This window comes from Rhea americana, unplaced genomic scaffold, assembly GCF_003343005.1.
Source record: "Rhea americana isolate MKP2758 unplaced genomic scaffold, rheAme1 scaffold_119, whole genome shotgun sequence".
In the NCBI taxonomy this organism is placed as follows: Eukaryota; Metazoa; Chordata; class Aves; order Rheiformes; family Rheidae; genus Rhea; species Rhea americana.
Genome location: NW_028185250.1, coordinates 891,967 through 915,053, shown reverse-complemented (window position 1 = coordinate 915,053; position 23,087 = coordinate 891,967). Strand labels below are relative to the sequence as shown.

At 57.8% G+C, this 23,087-nt stretch overlaps 1 protein-coding gene across 7 annotated transcripts in view; it reads right to left on the bottom strand.

Moving 5' to 3' along the window:
• Positions 1-366: 366 nt before the first annotated feature.
• Positions 367-23,087, bottom strand: part of LOC146600660 (uncharacterized) — a 27,674-nt gene continuing 4,953 nt past the window's right edge. For 2 of the 7 annotated variants that reach the window (XM_085320328.1, XM_085320356.1), the window contains 31 exons: positions 20,902-21,063; positions 20,161-20,292; positions 19,802-19,993; positions 19,219-19,302; positions 18,738-18,856; positions 18,449-18,563; positions 18,084-18,170; positions 17,804-17,919; positions 17,047-17,236; positions 16,691-16,797; positions 16,301-16,394; positions 15,960-16,109; positions 15,737-15,874; positions 15,101-15,357; positions 14,831-14,957; positions 14,397-14,591; positions 13,945-14,100; positions 13,059-13,279; positions 11,822-11,999; positions 11,283-11,429; positions 10,508-10,900; positions 9,983-10,102; positions 6,855-8,567; positions 6,239-6,319; positions 4,896-4,982; positions 4,525-4,616; positions 4,146-4,231; positions 3,332-3,398; positions 2,856-3,022; positions 2,071-2,220; positions 367-1,020 (listed from right to left, as the gene is read on the bottom strand). In XM_085320328.1, the coding sequence (XP_085176454.1) occupies positions 785-1,020; positions 2,071-2,220; positions 2,856-3,022; positions 3,332-3,398; positions 4,146-4,231; positions 4,525-4,616; positions 4,896-4,982; positions 6,239-6,319; positions 6,855-8,567; positions 9,983-10,102; positions 10,508-10,900; positions 11,283-11,429; positions 11,822-11,999; positions 13,059-13,279; positions 13,945-14,100; positions 14,397-14,591; positions 14,831-14,957; positions 15,101-15,357; positions 15,737-15,874; positions 15,960-16,109; positions 16,301-16,394; positions 16,691-16,797; positions 17,047-17,236; positions 17,804-17,919; positions 18,084-18,170; positions 18,449-18,563; positions 18,738-18,856; positions 19,219-19,302; positions 19,802-19,993; positions 20,161-20,292; positions 20,902-21,063 (6,159 nt within the window). In that variant the 3' untranslated portion in view covers positions 367-784. The remainder of the gene's footprint in view (positions 1,021-2,070; positions 2,221-2,855; positions 3,023-3,331; positions 3,399-4,145; positions 4,232-4,524; positions 4,617-4,895; positions 4,983-6,238; positions 6,320-6,854; positions 8,568-9,982; positions 10,103-10,507; positions 10,901-11,282; positions 11,430-11,821; positions 12,000-13,058; positions 13,280-13,944; positions 14,101-14,396; positions 14,592-14,830; positions 14,958-15,100; positions 15,358-15,736; positions 15,875-15,959; positions 16,110-16,300; positions 16,395-16,690; positions 16,798-17,046; positions 17,237-17,803; positions 17,920-18,083; positions 18,171-18,448; positions 18,564-18,737; positions 18,857-19,218; positions 19,303-19,801; positions 19,994-20,160; positions 20,293-20,901; positions 21,064-23,087) is intronic. The other 5 variants (XM_085320337.1, XM_085320347.1, XM_085320380.1 and 2 more) reach the window with 5 other exon arrangements.

The window sequence follows — 23,087 nt, the reverse complement described above, 5'->3', positions numbered from 1 at the left end:
AGGAAGAGATGGGAGCTGCCTCTGCCCTGAGCACGCTGGGCAGGGCCTTGCAGGCAGGATTTGCTCTCCGGACATTGACTTCTCCCCTGAGCTCCCAGGGCAGGAAAAAGGGGCCCAGGCACCATGTGGGATTAGCTGGGCTGGATACACGCACAGGCTGGACAAAGCTTCCTTGTGAGAAAGGCCAGGCAGCTCAGACTGCATCCCCGTGTGCAACTGAACCCAGGCTGCAGGAGCCCTCCTTCACCTTGAAGCCACCACCACCCTCCTCAGCAAGGGCCACCTTGCAGAGCCCTCTCCTTCTCTGCTGGTAGTGCAGGTGCTGGCCTCCAGCAGTRGCAGCGCTGGAGGAAGATACTCCCAGACTAAGCATTTGTCTGTTTTTTAATAAAAATAACCCTCTCAACCCTGATTGTGCTGCGTGTAGGAGGGATGCCTGGGGATCCAGCTAAATCGGCAGCAGGGAGAACTGCCACCAGCTTGGTGAGGGCAAGTAGAGTGCCCCTGCCTGCCGGRAAAGGGCCCGCAGGGCGGACAAGGGGCTCAGCACCTGGCTGAGGAAGGCAACAGTGGTGGCTGGGGGTGAGATGCAGCCCCTGGGGCTGTGCTGAAGCAGAGCCGCTTGCTGCAGCATCTCTCCTCCTCGTGGTGCTGGGTGCCCCAAGGCAACGGTGAACAGTGATGGCTGGTGCTGGGAGGAGAGACTTTACTAAAGTTGCACCTGAAGCAGGTCTGAGAGGAGGAAAAGGGGAAGGCATTTGCTTTTCTCCTCCTTGTCTGGGGCTCACTCCTTCTTCCCAAAGAACTTCTTGAAGACRGATTTGTTCTTGGAGCGAGGGGGGCCCTGGGTTTTCTCCCCCWGCACCTCCCGTGGGCTTCCTGGCCTGGCTACAAAGGAGTGGCAGCGCGTCCTRGGCACAGCTGGTGCTTGCTCCCCAATGTACAGTGTGACAGAGTAGCTGCTCCCGGCCTCCACAGGTTCCTTGGGCACCGCTACGGGTGTGATCTTCTGGTAGGTGGCTACAAGAGAGAGAGCAGTGAGCAGGAAGGCCAAGGCATGAGCTGGGGTCTGCCAGCTCACCTAGGGACCTCTCCGAGCTGGACATGTGTGCAGGGCTCAGGGCACTAGAGTCCAGGCTGCAAAGACATAGGCACCAGGATGGTACTGGAGACAGCCTCACCCCCTGTCCTGAGCACACCCTTCTTGCTCCCAGTGGCAGCTGTGGGGACAGGGGCACTGGTGCCACCTCCTGGCAGAGAGAGTGAAACCAAGGTCTTGCCTAGGGAAGCTAGCTAACCCGAGATAATACCTGTAGGGCTGAGCAGAGCTGCCCGACAGTGTGCTTTGACCCCACACAAAGAGGCTGCACAGGAGATGGCTTCTGGTGGGATGGATGCCAGTGACCGGCTTGACTCGGGCAGATGCATGAGTGATGCTTACCAGGAGAAGTCCAAGTGTGAGTGTAACACATCCTCCTGGCCCAGCATAAAGGCCACTCAGGCAGGGTGTCTGATGGGAACTCCAGGAAGCTGGAGCTTCTTCAGCCTGGATTTACCCCACACACTAACACAGCCTCAGCAGAAGCTGGGCCATGACTGCCAGCAGGCAGCCCAAACATGCAATGTCCCTTCTTCATGGACACAGTACCCTGAGCTGTCAGCTCCCAACTCCCCATGCTTCCCCCTTCTCCAGCCTCCTCCTTGCTGGGCTGCAAGACACCACAGGCTGCCCCATGCACCAGGAGATGAGTGGGGACACTAGGTCAGGCAGTGGGCACACGGATTTGCCACGTCGCGTGAGGGAGCTGCTGCAGTACCAGGCAGCGGCCAGCGCACATCCCTCCAACAGAAGCCCCAGATACACATGATGGTCCTCCAGCAGCAGCTCCCACCCAGGGATGTGGGTCCCAGCTGGCCATTGRCTCATAGCTTGGGCTGGCTAGTGGCTCCTAGGACTGGGCTATGGGACAGCCTGTGYGCTGAGCAGACAAGTGATGGAACAKAAGGGCACAGGGACCTTTCGGCAAGGCTGTCCCCTGCATGCATGTATATACCCTGACATAGCTGTACCTGAGGTGAATGAGTAGGACCTCCTCTTGTTGGCCACCAGCCCATAGTCATCTTCTGGGCAGCTGTTGTCCCATGACCCAGGAGACCCACTGGGTGACCACTGATGCTCCCTGTGCCTGGCTGCATGGCTGGCAGCTCCACGAACATCCTCTGAAGTAGAACAGAGACACATCAAGGAGGAGCTGACACAGGTGGGGCAGGCAAATGCATGCTCAGATGTCTCTAAAAGTAGGTTGCTTTGGCCCAAACCCAGCATGGTCTGCAGATTTTGCCACTGCACTAAGACACACGTGGACACCTTTGTATCAGCCTCAGAAGGTGCTGGGAAACTTACAGGGGGCCTGGTTATCCTGGTAACTCCCAGGCAGTGAAGGAAGGCAACTTTTCTGAACCAGTCAGAAGACCTTCCTGTCCATCCCCAATCCCCACTCCTGAACAAAGGACTGAGAAACTACTGGCCCAGACACCACCAAATTCAAGACTGACCTATAACACTACAAATTCCCCCCTTATCCCTCTCTGGGCTGGAGACAGGAGTCAGGGAATAGCAGACTCCTGTGCTCAGCTCCACTCCCCACACTCCCCAACACTGTATTCACTTGCTTATGTACTACCCACCCTGCCTGAGGATGCACTGGCACAGGCGCAAGACGCAACAGCAAGCCTAGCTGTCTACTATAGACCCCTCCAGACAGGAGCAGAGCATCTCAAAGATTGCCTAATAGCCCTGTATTTGTGTACTGAGTAGCCCTGTAGCCAGGAGGCCTATGGGGCAGGAAAGTCACCTGCTGAGGATGCTGCTACATCTGCTGGGCCATCCTGGCTCCCAAAAGGTGGAAGTCTTTGAGCGGTGTTTGAGCAGGGTAACACCACAATCTCTTGGCTCTTGGCAGTCATGGCCTGAGAGTGACCCTGGAGGTGGGAGCTTCCAGGCCCAAGGACCTTGCTGAAACTCAAAAAAAGCAGAGATTTACCAAATTAGACTGGCCTACAGAAGATCTGCTTGCTGCAGGCTGAGGAAGAAAGACTGGACAGAGTTTCAGTTGAGGGGTCAAGGTGAGGAAGTGATTAACACCCACTTTTGGCACTCCGACTCCTCTGGAAGCAGGAGGGTGCACAACAGCACACTTATTACTATGATGTTGACCATGAAATATGATAAGAGGAGRGTGCCTTGCACAGAAATGTGGGATATCATCATAACAAGGAGACTTGGCTCTGGCCAAACTGAGACCTAGCTAGCCTGCTCCTGGCTACTCACCCCCCAGTAGAGCTGGTGCCCTCAACACTCTGTGCGGCTGCCTGGAAGTAATCCACTTCAGGGAAACCTGGGGGCAAAGCAAACAACACACTRTGGGGCAAGAGAGAAATGCTGTATCATTGTGCAGTGCTGGAAGTGTGCAGGACCACCCCACTGAGTAAGCCCAGGCTCCAGCTCCCTGCCTGACCAGCTGAACCATGGGGATGATTAGACTGCAGAGCTGGCTCCTCTGACCTCTTCTCTAGGGCCTGCTGTTGCTCACACAAACCAGCCTACTATTTTATTACAGCACCTGAGCCCCCTTAGTTAATGGTTATAGCAGTGGGAAGGCCTCAGGCTTGCAGTTCTCCTTGCCTGGAAGGCAGGCAAGCGGTTACCAGGCTCCACAAAAGGGACAGAGAAACAAAGGGCATGGGAAGACCAAGGCCCAATTGTAGTTTTCCTGACACTGCTTTTATGCTGCTGAGGCTCCACTGACGTCAACTGTGTTATTCCTGATTTATAACTGTGTATGCAGTGTGAAAACAAAGCCTCCAAATCCTGCCTGGCAAAGAAATGCAGTTCCCAAGGCAGGTTAGAAGACTGCATAAATCAGAGGCAGTGCTGTATTTCTTCTCTTCTGATCCCACATGCATCAGAGAGTTCAGAAAATGCTACATACACATAGTGACTGTGTGAAGATGACAACAGAGTTGTACTCCTACCCCAGCCGTGCCCCTGCCCCTTGTTTCTGCCCTGTGTCCCCTGCCCGTTTGGTCCAGAACTCCACTGTGGCCCTGCATGTCCCCTCTGCCTGTGACCGGGAGCTGCTCACCTGAGTTCTGCTGCAGCTTGGAGACCCACTCATTCATGAGCAGCTGGGATGGGGCCCTTAGAAGATACTCAGAGCCATCTCGTAGCCTAAGAGAAGAACAGAAGTCAGCAACAAGGAAAATGTGGGTTCCAGACAACACAACCTTCACCAGCCTTAGAAAAAAAGGGAAGCAGATGAGAAAGAAAGAAATCATGATCCAGGTACTGGGAGCCCTCCATTCTCTGAGCCCGCCCTTGCTGGAGGTASCTACATAACAGCAACACACAGCCAAGTTTAGCATGCTTGAGCAGCGTGAAGACATTGGGGCTATTTCTTCTCTAAGGAGTGCTGCRGCTGTAAAGTTTTCCACCCCCCGGTGTTACGGGCTGGAGTTACTCACTGGAGCCTGAAGCAGTTGGTCTTTTTGGTGTACTCTGTGTCTGGGGTGCAGACCGCCCCGGAGAGGTTCAGGGGAAGGGCCACCACGGAGCTCTGCAGCACAGCAAACATCAAAAGCAACAGCAGGGTTTGCTGGTTCCCCTTTCCAGGGCCACACGGCCATGGGTGACAGAGTTGCCTGGCAGCRCCATAGCCGCATCGCTCCCCCCAGTCAGCCCCTCCTGGCCCCAGCAGGGCCAGCTGGGCTCCCTGAAGCCGAAGGCATAGGAGAAGCAGGGAGAACAAATAAAGGACCCAAGTCTGCTTGGCTCCAGCCCCGGCTGCTGCTTCCTTCCCCATCCTGCACCCACTGTGTCACTCATCCCACGGTACCTTAAGGTTGTCCCTCCGGTCCTGATAGAAGCACAGAGTCTGCCTCATCAGCACTGCATGGAAGAGGCTCCAGGCGCGGCAGGTTGCCTACGGGACACAAACAGGTGCTGGTGGTGAAGCTCGGCCCTGCCAGGTGAAGCGGATCTTTTTGCACCAGGAGCCTATAATTATACAGTAGTGGGAGCTGCCAGGGGCCATATGTCCCATCCCAGTCTGAGCAGTCCCACTGCCAGCCCTGCACTCTCTCTCTGCAGTGGCAGGATGGACAGAGGCACTCAGGGGCAGCACGTCCCTTAGGGTTGTCCACGCTTCCCAGGCAGCCCTAGCTCTCCCCAAACTCTTCTTCTAGACACTGCTAATCCCACCTCCTCATGCTGGTTGGAAGCATCAGCCAGGGAGCTTTGGTACAACTGTCCCCTGTTGGGGCCATTCAGGCCAACACCTCCTTTTCACTACCCCTCTCCAGCCTCAGATTTACTACTCAGGGTTTGGGAAAAGAGAGGTGATCTGTTGCCAATTAAAACACTCCTAGGACACCTGTAAACTGTGACCCCAATGAGGCCAGCAACAGTGTAATGTTAGTGCTAGTAGCATCTTGGGTTCCAGTCCCTCCTTAAAACCCGAAAAGCCTTTAGGTGCTTGGGAGGCCCAGTGAAGGTGCTGCATGCACCCTTCCAGCAGTCGTGTCTTCCCTCCCATGGATGAGCAGTGATGTCCCCAGCAGCTCTGCTGTGACATGGTACTGCTGTTCAGGATGGCTGGGTAGGAGCAGAGACTATGAGAAGCTCCTCACTGAGGGCCAGTATCTTGATGGGCTTTGAGCTTTGTGCTGAGGATACTGTCCTCTGTTGCCTTTCCTGGAAAATGTTCCTATGTTTGGGAATGCAACAGTGACAGCCTCATTAGTACAATGACAAGTGGCTTTGGTGGGGGTGTAAGCTAGGTATGCCCGTATCAAGTCAGACGGAGTCCTTTCCAGGTGACATTTCTGCAATTGTGTGTGTGCTAGAGATAACATATCTCTGCCCCCGTGGCCTGGAGGCAGCCAGCTCCCAGGAGCTGTTGACTTGGCTGCATTATGCCTTTTTGGCGGGAGGGCTGTTGTTTTGCCTTTGCAGGCTGGAGTCTGGCTGTCCAGACAAGGGGAAAGTTCATTATAATTCAGTCTCCCCATTGGACAGCCAAGTACCTAGGGTACAGGCCTGGCTGCCATGGCCCCTGTGCTGCTCCCAAGAGGGTGCTAAGAGGTGCACAGAGGAGCCTGCCTACCAGCAGCACCCACACTCATGTCACATATGTCCCTGCACCCCACTGCCCAAGGGACCATACAGCCATGATCCTACCTTTCTACCTCCTGTCTGCAGCAGGTGCTTCCTCTCCAGTGTCCCCTCCATCATCTGAAACTCTGTTTTACTAGGGGGAGCCTGCAAGGAGACAGAAGATGAGCAAAGCAGCCCTGGGTTAATGGTAACAGCTCAGCCCTGGGAACCACAAGGTCTTTCTGACCTGCTAGTAAACTCAGCCCCACCACTGCTGTCTGAGGTGTCCCTCAGTCCCAAAAGTAGTGTGTGTGATGGGGGGAGGTACCTGCCTTCAAAGCCCAAACACGGGCACACGCAGCCCTTGTGATGCTYTGGTCATGAGCTCATGCCTCCCTCTTCCTGGGACCACGCATAGGCCTGTGGTCAAGGCCCACAGTGGAGYGGGTGCTAGCCATGCAGAGAAGCCACTTACAGCCACCAATGTTATCTGAGGTCCATCTCGGGTGTTATAGCCAATTCAGGGACTGGGTGGAGGCTCCCCAAGCACCTCCCAGCTTGCTGCATGCACCCCAGGGTGCTGTGGCTCGGTGGCAACTGTGGTGGGCAGCAGAAACCCTGCTGCCTGGCCCTACCATYCACATGGGCTTTGGATAGCTACCTGACCCCAGCAAGAGTACACCCTGCTCACAGCTCTGACCTTGCTGCCCTCTCGCTCCTCGTCCTGATGTCGATCTCGTGTGCCAAGGCTGTCTGCCCAGGCTGCAGACATAGATTGCCCCATGCCATGGGGTGCATCCGTGCAGGGAAGGGCTGCCCCATGCCTGCTTGGGCTGCCACTGCCCTTGTGCCCATCGCTGGGGCCCTTTTCTCCTGCTGGGCTGTGGAGCAGCTGGGCAGAGGTGGGAAGAGTGAACTTGGCCACTAGCACATTATTGGTTGCCGAGAGGATCAGAGGCCCGGCAGCGACGTCGGGGCTCTGCAGGCTGCTTGTCTCGCTGGCCGGCAGGCGGCAGGCACCGCTCTCTACCTGCGGGCTCGGCTCCGTCTGTTCTTCTGCGTGGTCCCAGATGGCCTGCAGCTCCTCCTCCTCCTCCTCAAATAGCCCGTGGGCTGGGTGGCAGATCTCTGATGGGCCTGGGGTCTCAGGGCCAAGCTGTCGGCAGCCTAACTCGCTGGCAAACACGGAGAGCTGGGGGATGGCTCGGGGGCCCGGGTGGGTGGCAGGAGAGCCCAGGCCCCCGCCGGACGGTCCTGCCAGGACTTCCCTGCCAGAATTCCCACTGCCAGTGGGCCGCTCCAGCTGGGCAGCACTGGCACCAGAGCTGGCCCTGGCCACCAGGGCAGTGGGAGAGGGACTGAGCTCCACGCAAGCAGCTTCTCGCAGCCTGGCCTTGCAGCCGGCTGCTCTCTCGGACCCCACAGTGCCGGGGCTGCCGTCCTGGCCCAGCCTGGCAGCCAGCTTGTCCCACTCCCAGCCGACCTGCTCGTGCAGCATACTAATGCGGGACAGCCGGTTCAGCCTGAAGTCCAGCAAGTCTTCGCTGGCGCTGCCAGCGCTCCTCCGCTCCTCCTCMGGGCAGTGGGCTGCCTCCAAACCCCGTGCTTTCTGCCGGCTGTAACTAGGGTTGAAGCTCACCTCTTCGAACCATGTTCCTCGCTCGCCCTTGGGGAGCTTTCCCAGGCCTTCGCCCAGCCTGTGGGGACTGTGCCTATCTGCATCCCCCTCCTGCTGTCCAGACCCGCCTGCTCCTGCAGCCTCCCACTGCTTTGCCCCCCTGCCCTGCCTCTTCTCCTTCCCCTCTGCCTTCTCCAGCCGTGCTGCTGCCGCGGCACCTCGGAGGCAGCCCAGGATAGTCAAGTCCTTGGGCAGCTCCAGGCTGAGGACAGACCCAAGTGAGAGGTGGGGGCAGGTGTCTTTAGGCCCAGTGGCAGGTTGTGTGGTGCTGGGCCCCCTGCCGTGGTGGAGAAGGCCAGGTTTGGGATCCCCAGGGGCAGCCCCACACTCTGCGTCGATGTCCCGCACCAGCGGGTTCTTCACGTAGAGCAGCAGCTCCTCGAGCTGGGGGCCAGGTGCCCCTGGCGCCRCCTTTCTCCGGCCACACTTCAAAGGCCACGTGTTGCTGGGGCCRTGCCTCTCCTCGGGCAAGGGCTGCAGGGAGCTGGGGCCCATGATGCCCTGCAGTGTCAGCAGCCGCGCATGCTCGGCCTTCGCCTTCTCCTTCCTCTGCAGGCTGTTGAAGATGGAGCTGGGGCCAGCCCTGGGCAGGGTGTGGGAGGCCACTGCGGCCCCAGCACTCGATGCTGGAGGGTGGCACGCTGCGGCAGGTGCTTGCTTTGCTGGCTGCAGCACAGCAGAGGTTTTCCTGGCCCTTTCGCCGTAGCACTCCTCCATGCGCAAAGACGCATTCGCCTGAGGACACAGTGGAGGGGAGAGGGATGAGCCTCTTCCTGGCGGAGCCCCAGCTGTAGGCACCGCAGTGAGGCACAACCCAGCCCTCGCTCGCCCCATGCCAAGAGCCCTCTCCCTACACAGCAGCTGGGGGAATGAGGAGTCAGGGGGCTAGGCTCCCTCCACACTCCAAAAATGCTCGCCCTCCTTGCTGGCACCATTTCCAGAGCTAGGAGCTGCACAGCCTGATCCTCAGCACCCAAGGGCTGCTTCCACCTTGGTACATGGTGAGAAGAGGCAGGAAGGGGACACCCTGCTCGTATTACAGAGCCAGCCCCCCAGGTGTGTGCTGCTGCCCCAGTTTAAGGGGGCTGCCTGCACCATAGAGCTCTCCTCCCTCACTTCTGCCCTCTGAGGGGCTACTCCTTGGGGTCTACAGAGAGAGCAGTCACTGCGGCATGCTGGCAGCCACCTGCATGTGCCACCAGGCAGCAGTGCTAGGTGAATGCAAGGGCAGAGCATGTTCTTTTCCACTCTTTACGCTCTCCTTTCCCACGAAAAACATCTCCATCCCCTCCCACTGCAATCTCAGCCTCGCTTCTGGGTTTCTGTGGCTGCAAGGATGAAAGCAAATGACTTTGCCTGGTGAAGCTAGAACAGCGTTTCCCTGTACACCCTAGGCTGCATGGTACCTGTCACCTCAGGCCCTTCTGGTGGCTCTTCAGTCTTTTGCCCTACCACAAGGCCCTCTGGCATCTCTGGCACCCACTACCCCTTCTTGGCAGCTCTGGCCTCTTCCCTTGGTCATCCAGGCTAGCTGTATGTAGGGAGGGCCCAGCACTGCTGGTCTCAGGAGCTCCTTGCAAACAGCCCTTTGAGCAGGGTTTGGAGCAACAAGCGGATCCTACGTGGCTGCAGAGCCTCAGCAAAATGCCAGGCTCCCACCACTGGGGTTGCAAGGCTCGCACATGCACCCGGAGCWAGCTCCCCTCCCAACACACACATGCTCACACGCAAATGGCCAGCTCCATGGCCCAGCCACCCTTACCCCCTTCACTCAGCTGCACAAGGGACTGYTCCTGCCTTCCCACAACTAGAATGAGGGCCTCCCACTGCACCTCCCATGGTCACCAAAACCACTTACACCTGGGGCGAAACTGTGGCCAGCCCTCTCCAGCTAAGAATTCTCTTTGCATGCTCCAGCTCCCACACTGGGGACCCCGGGGCACTAGTGGTATTTCCCTCTGTGCAAGGTGGCCCATTGCCATGTCTGCACCCACTGGCCCTGCTGGTGGGAAAGCTGGCCCCAGCCAGCCTGCCAGGGCAGGAAGTAGCACTGAAGAGAGGCCACTGCAGGACAGTCAGGTGGATTAATAGCAGGCAGCTTCATGCCATGCAGCCGCTTTGCCCCACATGCAGTTTCCTCGGGATGTTACCTCTTCCATGGATTGGCGAGATGGCTTTCTCTTTCGCTTTAAACTACCCCAAGTGTTTCCTAAAAGCCCCTGGCAACGCTTCCAAAAGGTTTTACAGCTTGAGGGTTTAGTGGTAGGGAGCTGAGCATGGGGAGAGAGAGACACAGAGAGATCTGAAGGAAGAGCAAGAGTAGCCAGCTACAGAGAAGAGAAAGCAGGCAAAGAAGGCGCTACAAGCTGGTGCTTAGCCCTCAGGAATAACCCAACATTCAACAGAGCTAAAGGTCCCTCTCGTCTTTCTGCTGYAGTCTGAACACATCGCTTGGAAAAAGCCTAAATGGATCCCACCCATGGGAGCAATCCAGGAGCCTTCATGCTGCACACAGTCGCAGCTACCCGGTTTGCCTGCCACATGAGGACATCTGCATTGGAATGCAGTTCCCTGCAGCAGCTCCAGAGAGCCACAGCAGTGGCTGGGCTGAAGTGGGCACAGGGAGCTCCCACGTGGCCCTGTTGATGCCACAGCCCCTGCACAGCCTCACGTACCATCTGCAGAGCCTGCTCCCCGGGCCGTTCTCCACCTAATGCCAGCTGTGACTGCTTCTTCTCTCCCTTCTTGTTGATGCTCAGGATCAAGTTGACTGTCCCCCCAAGGCTGCCAGCCCCCCGAGGTGGCAGCAACACCGTGGAAGTCTCGGAGGGATCCCAGATGAGACCTTCCTCCTCAGGGGGTCCCACGCCGGGGGGCGCCAAGCTGCTGGGCTCCGGTTGCAACTGGGCATCTGAGAGGGGTGACACTGGAGGGGAGATGGCCGTTTCCTCCAGCACCTGTGGCTGCAGCTCTAATTCTTGCGTAGATTCGCGCAGGGAGCAGGGCGCAAACCCTTTCAGGCCAAGGATGCTCTCTGCATGGGGCTGAACGCATGGGACTTGCTGCTCCTGAGGAGCAAGACAAGAGAAGGAATATGAAGGCTGGAGGAGAGGACTGCTCCAGAGTCACCAAGCACTCTTCGAGGTTCACAGCCCCTGCTTATGCTCCTAGAGAGGCTCAAGGTAAAGAACAGTGGCATGGAGATTGCCCAAACTCCTAGTTGGAGGCAGAGAGCCTAGGCCTGGCAGCTCAGACGCTTTCTCTGGGCAGTCTTCCCTGCCTGTCCTATCTGAACCTGAGAGTGTTGGGGGTGTCACCCCAAGGTGTGACACATCCCTCCTCTACCTTCATATCACCTGCTCCATTCTGTGACTTTGCTACCTTCAGCCTTGGCCCCTTGTAGCAGGTCCTCCAACTTCGCTGATGGTCATCATGCAGCCAGGTACTCACCTGGCCAGTGGCGGACAAACCCAGGGGACTTCCAGGGTCCCTTCTGTCCTCCTGCTTGCTCCCAGGGTCCCGCTGGTGTTTCTGCGCTCGCCAGCGTACCAGCACCCAGCCCAGCATGCTCTGCAGCTCCTCCATGCGTTCCTTTATCTGAGAGGAGGAGAGAAGCTGGGCAGTTTGCAAGGACACCCTGCTTAGACTCCCAGCTTAGACTCAAGGACACAGACCCTACCAGGACACCTCCTACCAGGAAAGGTTCAGGAGGTGTTTGGGACCAGAACTCAGTCAGTTTCATCCAGTACTGGTCAAAACCTTTCCGATCTTCTTCTAGCTGCAAGGTGACCCTGTCACCTGAGGCACTCTGAGGAGGGTCTCAGAGCCCTCGGTAGTTATGGGGGAAGTGCAGCTCGCTCTGGCCAGCTTCCTGGGGCTTTGTGTCCATAGCTTTCTCTCTCCTCCAGGGACCAGCCCCAGAGGGTTTCAGTGAGGTGCTGAGAAATTATCCCCATCCTTGCAAGGGGCCGAGGCTCCCTGCTACTTACTGTCTCGCTCAGGTAGTGCTCCTCAGACACCAACGTCTGCCCTGCTGCCGCCAGTTCCTCAAACTCCTTGAACTTGCCTTCAATCTTCCTCTCCAGTTCCTCACACTGAGTGTCCAAAAGGCCATGGCTGCCTGGGCTTTCTGAGAAGATCTGAGCCCGTGTGTCCTCTGTCCAGGAGCTGAGGGCACAGGAAGGCCAGACATAAGAATAACCCAGCTTATTCTCAGCTCTGCAGGATCCCAGGCGAGCAATTCCCAACCAACCTCAGGCTGAACCCTTGTCTTGCAGGGGGATGGAGCTCTCCACTAGTACCAAGCAACCCTAAAGCTGCCCTTCAGCTGTGGTGGCTGTGCAGAATCCCAGGCCCTTCCTGCCATCCTTTCCTGTGGTTGAGCTAAGAACAGAGCTGCGAGCATGCAAGGGGCAATGAGATGTGTTGCCTTTACAGAGGACATGTTGTCTGCATGAACCCTGATAATTTTAATAAGGACTTGGCACTTACTAGAAGAGGCCCCTGCCTCTTCAAGCTGAGGCTGCATGGTGCCCTCGGTAAAGAAGGCTGCTATTTGCCAGAATCTGGTGCAAAGCAAGCAGGCTTCCCCCAGTAAAGGCAATCACCAGCTCTCTGTTGTCCACCTTAATCATCGAGCTCTACAGTCTGAAAGCAGGAACTGGGAGCAGGGTGGGGAAAGAGAGTGTGAAGGGTAAAAGCCTAACAGAGTGAAATACAGGAGGAGGTGGATGTGAGGAAAAGAGAGCAAAGGAAAAAGTGAACACAGCTGGATGGAGGTACTGCAAAGCTGTCAGGGCAAAAACTGGGATGGGCAAGAGGGGTCAGCTCCCAGCTGGGACATCCCAGGCAGGCTCAGGAGTCCGGGAGCTGAGAGCTGAGAGCCAAAAGAGAGCATTCTTTGGTACAAGCAGTTGGAAATCATCAGAAGGCATGTGAAAACTCTGCTATAACTATCATTTATCTTCCGCCTGTTCTCACAGTCTTTAAGACAGCTTGATGATGTGGTGGCCCATGGTAGGTCTGGGCCCTGCAGCAGGCTGTTTTGTCTGCACAGTCCCAACACACCCTTTTGCTTCAGGTTACAAACAGTCCCTGCCTGGTTTCTACTCCACCATCTGCTCATGGACTTGTGAACAGCCTGAACTCTAGAAACATCACAGTCTCACCAGCTCCCCCCTCGGAGCAGAATGGCAAAGGCAACTCTGACTGCTCGTCACCACTTACATCATGGCTAAATAATCCTTGAAGAACTGCCGCAGCCGGCCAGCCTGTTGCACGTGGGCCTTGTTCTCCCTCAGCAGCTTCTGCAGTTCTTCCCAGGCCTGCAGGGCTCCCTGCACCTCCGGGCTGACACTGCACATCCGAGCAGGGCAGAGCTTTTCCAAGTGGGCAGCAGCCCTCTCCAGCTCCTCCAGTTGCCCCTGCAGGATCTCTGACACAGCAGACTAAGATCACAAGGCAAAAAAGGTTAGGGCACTTAGAGCAACGTGGCAAGGGACGCCTGACTCCTTTTCCTATCCTGCCCGAGGACACATTTTACCTGCTGATCAAGATCCAACCCATCCCATTTCCTTTTGCACAATAAGGTCAGAGAAGGCACTAACCCTTTGGTGCAAGATGCCTCTGGGCCCCAGGATGAAGGAAATGGAAGGAGCATGCTGGAGGGGAGCTTAGGGTTACTCTGGGGCATGGGGGGTCCAGGCCGTGGGGAACAGGAAAAGCCATGCTCCATGGGGATGATGGGCAAAACAAAAGGCTGCAAGAGTGCAGAAGAATGTGGTTTCTCCACACCAGCCTGCTCTGCCCATGTGAGTCACCTCCCTGTTGATGGAAAGATGAGCGAGGTGTTGGCAGCCTGGCGCTGGCACACGGGAGCTGACGCAATTTCTCTCCCATTCCTTGGCCTAGGCCGGTGGAGGGGAGCGGGGCCGGGCTCAGCTCGGCTGGAAAATTCCAGCCCAGCCCTCTGCAGYGGGCCAAAGCTTACAACACCTGGGCCCCTAGGGGCCAGCACCTCCCCAGGACAGCCCCGTCCAACTGGGACACTTCCACACCACATCTTCTGCCACGCGCTGAGTGGGCAGGATGCCTCCCAGCTTCCTGGTCTCACCTCCATCTCCTGCTGCTGACTCAGCAAGCCCTGCAGCCCCTGGAGGTCTTTCTCACTCTTCACAACAGCAAAACTGCTCTCCACTTGGGCAATGTCTTGAGCCAGGGCTTTGGCTCTGCATCGGATGGCCTCCAGAYGCGGGCACACCTCTGCCAGCTAAACATGTAGAAGAAAGATGAGCCCCAAGGTGGCATACCGGGTGTCACAGCTTGTGCTCCTCAGCCTCATACTGCAGCCTGTGCCTGGCACAGCCACAGGGCACTCTGCTGCAAGGCAGGGAGCACCAGCCACAGCAGGGATGAGGATACCCTCCTTGTGCACAGTGGGCCCTGGCTGTCCTGCCTCTCTTGTATCTCACTGGGACTGGCCCAGCTGTGCTCCCCATTCTAGCTAGGTGGCATGGCCAGCCCTGGACAAGCCACCCAGATCGCATCCCTGGGTCCAGCCCCTACCAGGCGCTTCAGGCTCTCCACCTCTGCCGCCGCCTCCACAGCACGTTCTCGCTCCTTCACTGCATCGTTCAGCATCTCCACGGCCTCTTGCAGCTGTCCCAAGGGGTTGCTCATGTCCTCACTGCTTGACGGTTGCTTGGCCGGGGCTGAGAGCAGGGGCAAAGACCCCTGCAAGCCACGATGCCCACTCTCTGGCTGAAGCCAACAAACATACCAGGTGTAAGGGAGATGGGGAGCAATGCCTAAAATGGCTGGCCTGGGGTGGGGACCCGCAGGGCCACAGATTGACCCTCGGGTTGGTCCTGGCTGCTATGAGCTGGCAGCAGTAGCACCAGACCCAAGTGCCGGCTGCAGTAAGATGAGGGGAACCCCAAAAGGCAAATGGGCAGTGCCAGGCAATGCCGAAGGGTTCGGGGCCCAGCCCCATGGCTCACCGGAGGGGGTCGGTGCCGGCTCCGCGCCTCCTCCTCCTCTTGYACATTCTGCAGGAACTCGGAGAGCACCAGGGAGTCGCGCAGATCCGCGGCCCGGCGCCGCAGGGCTGTCTGCACGCGCGCCAGCCTGCCAGGGCACAGGCGTCACCCAAGTTTTGCTTGGGCGCCAGGACCACGTGGCCACCCCTTGTGGGGATCATCCTCCTCCTCCCTGCCCTCTGCTGAGGCCCAAGGGGAATGAGAAAGGAGGGAGCCTCCCCCAGGACTCACTTTTCCTCCACCATCTCCACCTTCCTCCGCATCTTTCTTGCTGCCTCACGCTCTGTGGCAGGCTCATCTGTCACCTCCTCCCGCAAGGCCTGGAGTCTGAGGCCGCAGACCAGGAGCTGTCTCTCCAGCTGCCCTGTCTCTTCCAGGTCCTTGCGCAGTTCTGCGGGGCTTCTCATGGTGGCTGGTTCTGACAGTGACTTGGCCACGGCTTGCAGCCACCGCTCAGCCTGGTCTAGCTCCCCCACCAGCCTCAGGGCCTGCAGGGACAGCATGGAGGTGGGACCAGCCCATGAGCCAAGGGAGGCAGGAGCCATGCTCAAAGCTGAGCATGGGGCAAGGTCCCACGGCAGGGTGCCTAGGGCACATTCAACTCCTGCTTAGCCATTTGGAGCAGCATGCTCGCCACAGGGCTATTGCCAGACCAGCCAGAGATGTTGCTGCCAATCCCATGGATCCTATCCCCATGGGCACCAACCCTGCTTGCTGATCTGAGCGAAGGTCAGGCCAGGTCTACATCTCCTTCAGCCAGGAGGATCAGAAGGTACAGCAGCCAAAGCCATCCCCAGCAGCCTGGTATGATGGAGATGTTTCTCCATGTCTATTCCTGAGCCCCACTCCAGTGCTGCCTCCACGTACCTTATCTATTTCCCTCAGTACAGCCCCGTTCTCTTGGTGCTTCCTCTGTAAGTCCTCCCAGAGCTCTCCCAGCTCCTGCAGCATGGCCTCCACCTGTGGGCTCCCCCGGGCCCCTGTGCTCAGCAGCTTCTGCCCTTCCTAGAAAGAAGCAATCGGTGTTACCATCAGCCCTGCTGGGTATCCCTCTTCCTGCTCTGCACCTATCACTCTGGACTGGGCTCACCAGGAGCACAGCCTCGATGTTGGAGCTGTTATCCAGGATCTCTTGCTGTAGTGCAATCYGCTGTGTCTGCGCTGCCTCCAAGCTCTCAGCATTCTCCATTGGACTCAGGTGGACACTGGGACCCATGTTCTCCTTGAGCTGGGACATAGCCTGCCGAGGAGCAGGGCAGCCATGGTGCATTAGTGCCCAGATCAGGGACCAGTGCACATGTGCAAGCATGTATGCACATGAGCAAAAGGAGGGTTGGGAAAAGAGATCCCTTGACAGTGGGTCCCCTGGACAGGCTGGGAGCAAATGGGAAGAGGCAGGGGGATGCGCCTTGACTCTTGGGGAGACATTACCACATTCGCAGCCTGGCAGAAGTCCTGCACGTGGGCCTCTGGCTCCTGGATGCCCCACTCAGCCTCTGGGTGTCCCAGCATTTTCCTTCTCCTCCTGAGGGAAGAAGGAAGGTCAGGCTCTCCCTTTGCACAGGCATCCTCCTTCCTTTAGGATTTTCCAGAGGGAAGAGGTCTGGGACCTGCCACAAAAGTCTCCCAGTTCAGTGCCCCTTTCTGTCCTCACAGCTAGCCTCCATCCCTGCCCTCTGGCCAATAGGCCTGAGGAAGGATCTTTATAACTGAGGAACAAGCTGGGTCCCAGTTAGTGCCCCTTACTCCCACCGCACTTCCCCAAGCTCACAGCTCTCCCCTCTGCCCCTGCTCCTGGCAGCAACCACCGGGAGCCAGTACCTCTTGCTGTCGCCTCCAGCAGGGAGTTGTCCAGCTGTGGGACAACTGGGGCTGCTCTCTTCGCCTCTCACATGCTCTGCCATGCTCCTTCCAACGTCCTTCTGCACCTRCAGCACAAAGGCCCTGAATCCTCCTTTGCCCAGCCTAAAATATGCTTCTCTTTGTTCCAGACTTGGTACTTGTTGCCTCCCATGAGCAGAGGGCGCAGGTCACTGGACTGACTGCTTTCAGCTCAAGGCATGATGGGTCACTGAGCCATGGTGGAGTGCTTGGGGTGGGCTTTGGCCAGCAACTGAATACTTTTCCCCTACAAGTTCCCCCATGTTTATAAGCAGAGGCCAAGCCGCCGTACTCACTGTGCTCCCAGGACCTCTTTTCTGCTTGTCTCCTCCTGCTTCCTTGTCCGCTGCCCCATGGCTGCTACCATCTGCTTGAGACTCATGGTTCAGAGCAGCAGCTTCGCCTCCTGAGAAGCTGCTCGCTAGAGCCAATGCTGGAGACTTCTCGTTCCTGAGAAAGGGGGCAGAGAAGGGATGTGAGGGAGGCCTGGGAAAGAAACACATGGAGAAGAGACCTAAGCTGAGCTGATCCCCCAAAGACAGCTTGCCAAGAACTAAATGCTAACCCAGGTCTTTCCCCAAGCCTCTGGCTCCAGTTTGGGGATTTCTAGCAGTTAATGGCAGAGATTTGGGACCAACTTTTCCAGTGGGTCAGTTTTTCTGGTGGTCTGGCCAATTTGGAGCTGTGTAAATGGCAGCCCAGAAAAGCTAGCGTTTTCTTCCTGTGATAACTCAACAGGCAGAGACTTTGCAGGGTGTGTTGGCCCTTCCACCTGCTTCTTCAAATCGGCCACCCGCTTTTTGTGCATGTGGCTCCTCCTGAACCAGAGAGCTAGGCCATACCGTTCAGTGCATTTATGAGAAAAYTGAGGCAAGCAAGAAGGTAGGGAGGTGCCCTCTGAAGTCAGGGGGCTGGCAATGTGACCAAGTCCAGACTCCCAAACTACACTTTAAACATAAACTCTTCCTCTCAATTTTGTTGGGAATCAGAAGTGGCTGCCCACTTCAGCTCTGAACTTTGCAGGGAGAAGTCTCCTGTCAGGCTATGTCCTACCTCAGTGCCTGCTGGAGCTGGGCCCAGCTCTCCTTGACATCTCGGTGCTTGTGGGTGACTCGTGCTGCCAGGCTGGGCTGAAGGCTGAGGAGCTGGGACACAGTCACATCCAGCATCTGAAGGAGAGAGCGAGCCAGTAYGACATGACTGGTGAGGGATGAGCCACACGTGGCAGTGGTCCTGAGTCTGCGACAGCAACACGCTACCAACTATCTAGGAGCAGCAGAAGCAGCAGGAGCAGGACTTGCCTCCCCAGTTCCCTGGTATACCCAGCACTCACCATCATCTGGCTGGCCATGTCCCTGACGTCCCGATCCCGGCCTGGCTCAGCCTCCCCTTGCTTCCCCACACCACAGACACTTCTCCACTGCAAGAAGAAGCTGCAGTCAGTGGTGAAAAGGGGCCAGGCCCTGCCCTCAGCACTGGCATTCACACATTGCTGCAGGAGAGAGGCACTCCGCAGGGGCATGCTTGCTGCTCTGGCTCCCCATCCCGCACTGAGCGCCAGCCCCCAGGTGCTCCTCAGCAGCCTCCATGCAGGGGATGAGAGCTACACCCTCTCCACCCAGCCGTCACTCTGGACATGCAGTAACTCGGCATGAGGCTGTGCAATTYGGGGCTGACCCTGGCCTGAGTGCACAGTACCTTGGCATTAATGGCCCCAAGAAGAGTATCTGCTTGCTGGACGAAGGTTGCTACCTCYAAGGCCAGCTGCAGAGCCTCATGATGCTCTTTCAGAGTCCCCTGGAGCCGCAGCCATCTGCATGGATAAATGGGAAGAGGTCAAGGGCAGCCTGTGCCACAGCGTTGGATGTTTCTGCCGGAAGCTGTTCAGAGGTGAGGAGAGGCTGGACAGGAGGCAGGAGATTTATGATGTCCTTCAGTCCCCTATAGCTGGGCCTCCTGCTGCTTAGCCTATACACCCTCCACTCACATTTTGTTGAGATGCTTGCGCCGGGCAGAGATGCTTCTGCTCTCACTTTTGCCTTGTTTCTCCAGCTTCTGGGCCAGGGTGTTCAACTCCTCATGCAGACTCTGGTACTGTTGCTCCTCCTGGCCCAAGTAGAGAGACAGAAAGAACCATCCCTCATCAGGGCTAGTCCTCCRTCTGTCCTCCTGCTACCCTTTCAGAGACCTCGCACTTGGGCCATGCCCCGGCATTGGGATCCCCAGGGCTGGTGAGGTTCAGGGTTCCTGGCATTACAGACTTTGAAGAGGTTTTGGAGAGCATGTTGGTGGTTTTGGTGACCCAGTTCATCAGAGTGGATGGACAGGGCTGGCTGTTACTGGGCCACCCACTGCTCATATACTGTAAGATCGGGCAGGAGTGGGGAGATGGAGTGGGACCTGGGCAGGAAGGCCAAGCTCTTCCCCTAGGAGCTGCCCCCTCAAGAAGCATCCCAAGAGCCTCTTACCTGTTTCAAGTCGAGGATGCGGCGGGTGAGCTGGATCTTGTCCAGGCTTTCCTGTAGGAGGGCTGCCAGAGAGGGTTTCTCCTCCTGGAACAGGGGAAGGGTGTGAGGAGGTGGAAAGACACGCTGTCCACCTCTACAGCCTAAACCAAATAGGGTGGCCAGTGCAATTATAGAGAGTAATTAAACCYATCTCTCCCATGTTCCATTTCTGACTGACAGGATGATCATGGGTGCCTCATGTCCCTTCATGCATCTGGATCTCCTGTCCCCAGGGATAATACACTGAGCAGTGACACTGCCTGCAGGAGAGCAGGGACCTGGATCTCACAGAGGATCAGATATGCACCACATCTACAAGCAGGAGCGTGAAGCCACAAGGTATAGACAATTGTTTTCACCTGGAGCCCAGGATCCCTCTCCCATGGCCTCTCCCAAGGGACGAACATCTGCTCCTGGGCTATGCAGCACAGGGCCTCAGGGATGTGATACGTGGCCAGATTGCTTACAGCACACACAGGGAGGAGCAGAAGGCCTTGTCCCTCCTGGCCAACCCTGACTCAGCCAAGCTCTCGGCACACTGTACCTTCTGCCTGATCCATGCTTCCAGCTGCTCAGCCTTCCTAGTGAAGTCCTGCAGGCTACGTAGTCCGCCCAARGCTTTGCTCTGGCTGACAGCCGTCTGTCGGAGGAGCTGCCACTGCTCTCGCAGGGCCAGCAGCTGCCGCCGCACTGTCTCAGCACTGGGGCTTGGCCGGCCCATCAGCTGCTCGCCCATCTGTGATGGCAAAGGACACACTCAGAGGAAGGTGCTGCCCTTGGGGCCCCAGCCCGCCGAGGAGGCATGGGAAGAGCATGGAGATGCCAGCACTGCCTGGCTATGGCAGAGGAGAGATGGGGGAAGGTCCCCGTGGCGAGGGGGTCTGCACTGCAGCCCAGCTTCACCTGGTTGAGCTTTATTAGTGTGTTCTCAAAATCCTTCATGTCCCTCTGCAGCGTCTGAGCCACCTGCTCCCAGTCCTGCAGGTCGCAGCCGTCTTTCAGGTCCCGCAGCTTGCCTCGCACCCAGCCCTCCGCCTGCCACGTGGGGAAGAGCCGTGAGATGGGCAGTCTCCGGCTCTGCAAGAGCCCCGAGGCTGCGGCAGTGGGGATGGGATGGCAAGCGGCGCCTCTTTTTTCCGCCTGCTCCAGCCCAGTGCGGGCTGATGGGAGAAGCTGTGGCAGGCTGAGCGGGGAGGCTCTGTGCGAGGCATCCCCGCATGAGACATCTGCTCTCCTCGCCTGTGCAAACGTGCACACGCGCATGCGCACCCTCTCCGGCACGCGGATGCAGCCCCTCTTCACTATCCCTATTCCCATGCTGCTGGTGAGGGAAAGGGACTCGGGGGGGAGGAAGAAGAGGGGGAGGAAGGGGGACATTTATGTGCATGTGTGGAGGAAGCCGGGCCCTGGTGCGAGCTGACCCCCTCTCCCCGGGGCTGACAGCCAGGGAGCGGCAGCCAAAAATGATCTCATGCCACAACAATGGCTTCGCTCGAGGCCGAGAGTTCAGCCCTCCCTGCAGCACACCCCACCCCACGGCTCATACGAAAGGCTCCCGGGTGCAGGCGGCCCCCTCGCCCCTCCGCCGGAGCTGGGCCGCGGCGGGCGCAGCCCTGCGGCCAGGGACCCCCGGTGAGGGCTCACCTGCAGCATCTCCCGGTTGAACTGGGCTATCAAGGGGCTCAGGTCGAGAAGCTTGGCTGGTCCCGTGCTGCTTCGCCCGCTGCTTTTCGGTGCAGCKGCTGCGCTGGGCTCCTTGCTCTTGGGGCTTTCTCTCCGAGCAGCCACTGTGGGGCCTCCTGAGAGCTGCAGTGGGCAGAGGGGGAAGAGTCAGCGTGCCTCCTCGAGGAGCCCTCCAAGAGCCTCTCTGGAGAGAGCTTGTCAACGGCGTTTTGGAAGCTCAAATAAATTATGTCAGCCTCCCTCATCTCCGATCTGGTTGCTTCACTGACATATTTGGAGCGTTCTCACAGCGTCCTGAGGCACAATTTCCCTTTGCAGAAGCCGCGCTGGCTGTGCTTACAGCCCTAGCAGGGGGGGTTACCAGGCTGTTCTTCATTCCCAGGTCACTCCTAGCTGACAGGCTGGCATCTAACGCCCGGGCTTGTCCCAGCACCCTTGGCAGAAGCAGATGTCGCATTTGTTGCCCTTTCAGCCTGAGGCTGTGCATTTCTACAAGGAGCATATGCATCTGTGGTACTCTCTCTGCATCACCCTGGTAGGGCCTCCAGGTCACCCCAGGGCTCCCCCAAGGAGCCAGAAAGGGGTCAAAGCAACCCGGGAGGGTTGTGCTGCTGCTCCCAATAGCAAATGGAGCAGAGCTGGCAGCCAGCTCCCCAGACATTGCAGCCATGGCTGCATGAAAAACCCTGCTGGAGCTGCAGTGAGGGGCAGAGCCAGAGCTGCGGCATGGGGCTGGGTGCTGTGGGGCAGATCTGGAGTGTGGGGCTACATCTGGAGMGGTTTCTCTAGGAGCAGTAAGGGTGTCACAGAGCTGTCACAGAATGCTATTTGCTTTTCTCTTTGTGAACAACAAAACCTGCCTGGACACGATCCTCTGCTACATGCTGTAGTGACCCTGCTTGAGCAGGGGGGTTGGACTAGATGATCTCCAGAGGTCTCTTTCAACCTCAACTATTCTGTCATTCTGTGTGTAACCCTCCTAAAACAGTGCCCAGCAAGACAGGGAGCTCCTGAAGAGGACCCTGGCTCTGCAGCTGTCCTGCTTGCCTCTGCCCCCTCCYCTGCTGCATGCCACCAGGCGCTGGGGACAGCCTTTCCCAGGACACACATCCCGTTCCTTTGAGTGTCGAGCCGAGCGACGAGGCAGGAGAGCCGTAGAAACAAAAGGGTGATTCTCCAAGCTGTCTCTTGCCATTGCCTACATGGTGCCAGCGCAGCCGCCGTTCCCAATGAGCTCAGCCCATGGCTCCTTCAGGGGCATCTGGAGACTCTTATTCTCAGCGAGCAGCGGCGGGGGGAGAAGCATGGCATTTCCCCTGGGCTTTGGTCTTGTGGGCAGCCGGCGCTGACGAAATGCTCTGTCAGGGCTCCAGCCCCGTCGGGGGCCACATTGAAGGTCAGCCAGCAAAAGAGCTGGTCCTGTGCCAAGCTCAGCCCCGGGCCCAGCCGTAGAAACCCCTGGGGAAGGCACAGCCTCAGAGGCGGTCACTTCCCAGCATAGCGAAGGAGCCCTGAACCCCACTGCTGCCCAGGRACAGAGCTGCCCCTGGGGCCTGGTCCTGTCCAAAGCACCGCTTTCGAAGCAGGGGGGTCATGCTAATGTGAACTGAGCTAGAGTTTCACGCATGGTCAAGCCAGGACCCAGCCAAGTGGCTGTGTGCTCTCCCCCAGGCCGCAGCAGTCACACTTTCTGCATCCCAGGTTACGTCAGGCCAAGCTCTTGACCACATGATGGTCAATGCTAAGCTAAGGTAAACAGGAGACTGAGCACTGAAGCATTTTGCTGAAGAAACCTCTCCCAAGTCAAACCCCAAGCCCAGCAAGGGGGGAGGTGCAGGACTCTGCTTGCTGCCTCCTCTGATCAGGCAGCAATTGCTCCCTTGATCTGCACTGGAAAACAGTCTACCCCAGATGGCAGGCTCTGCTGGTGGGCTCAGCTGGTGGGCYCGGCTGTGATCTGCCCCACTAGGGGTACCAGCTGTACCTGGCAGCCTGCCAGGGTGGTATCTCAGGGGAGTCTGTGGAGCAGAAGGTTTCAGGCAACTGTTTCAGGCCCTCTAACCACTCTGGCATGTGTTGCCCCGCTGATGACATGCGAGTCACTTTTCAAAGCCTTTCTGCCTAACCACAAGAACTAGAGAAATCCT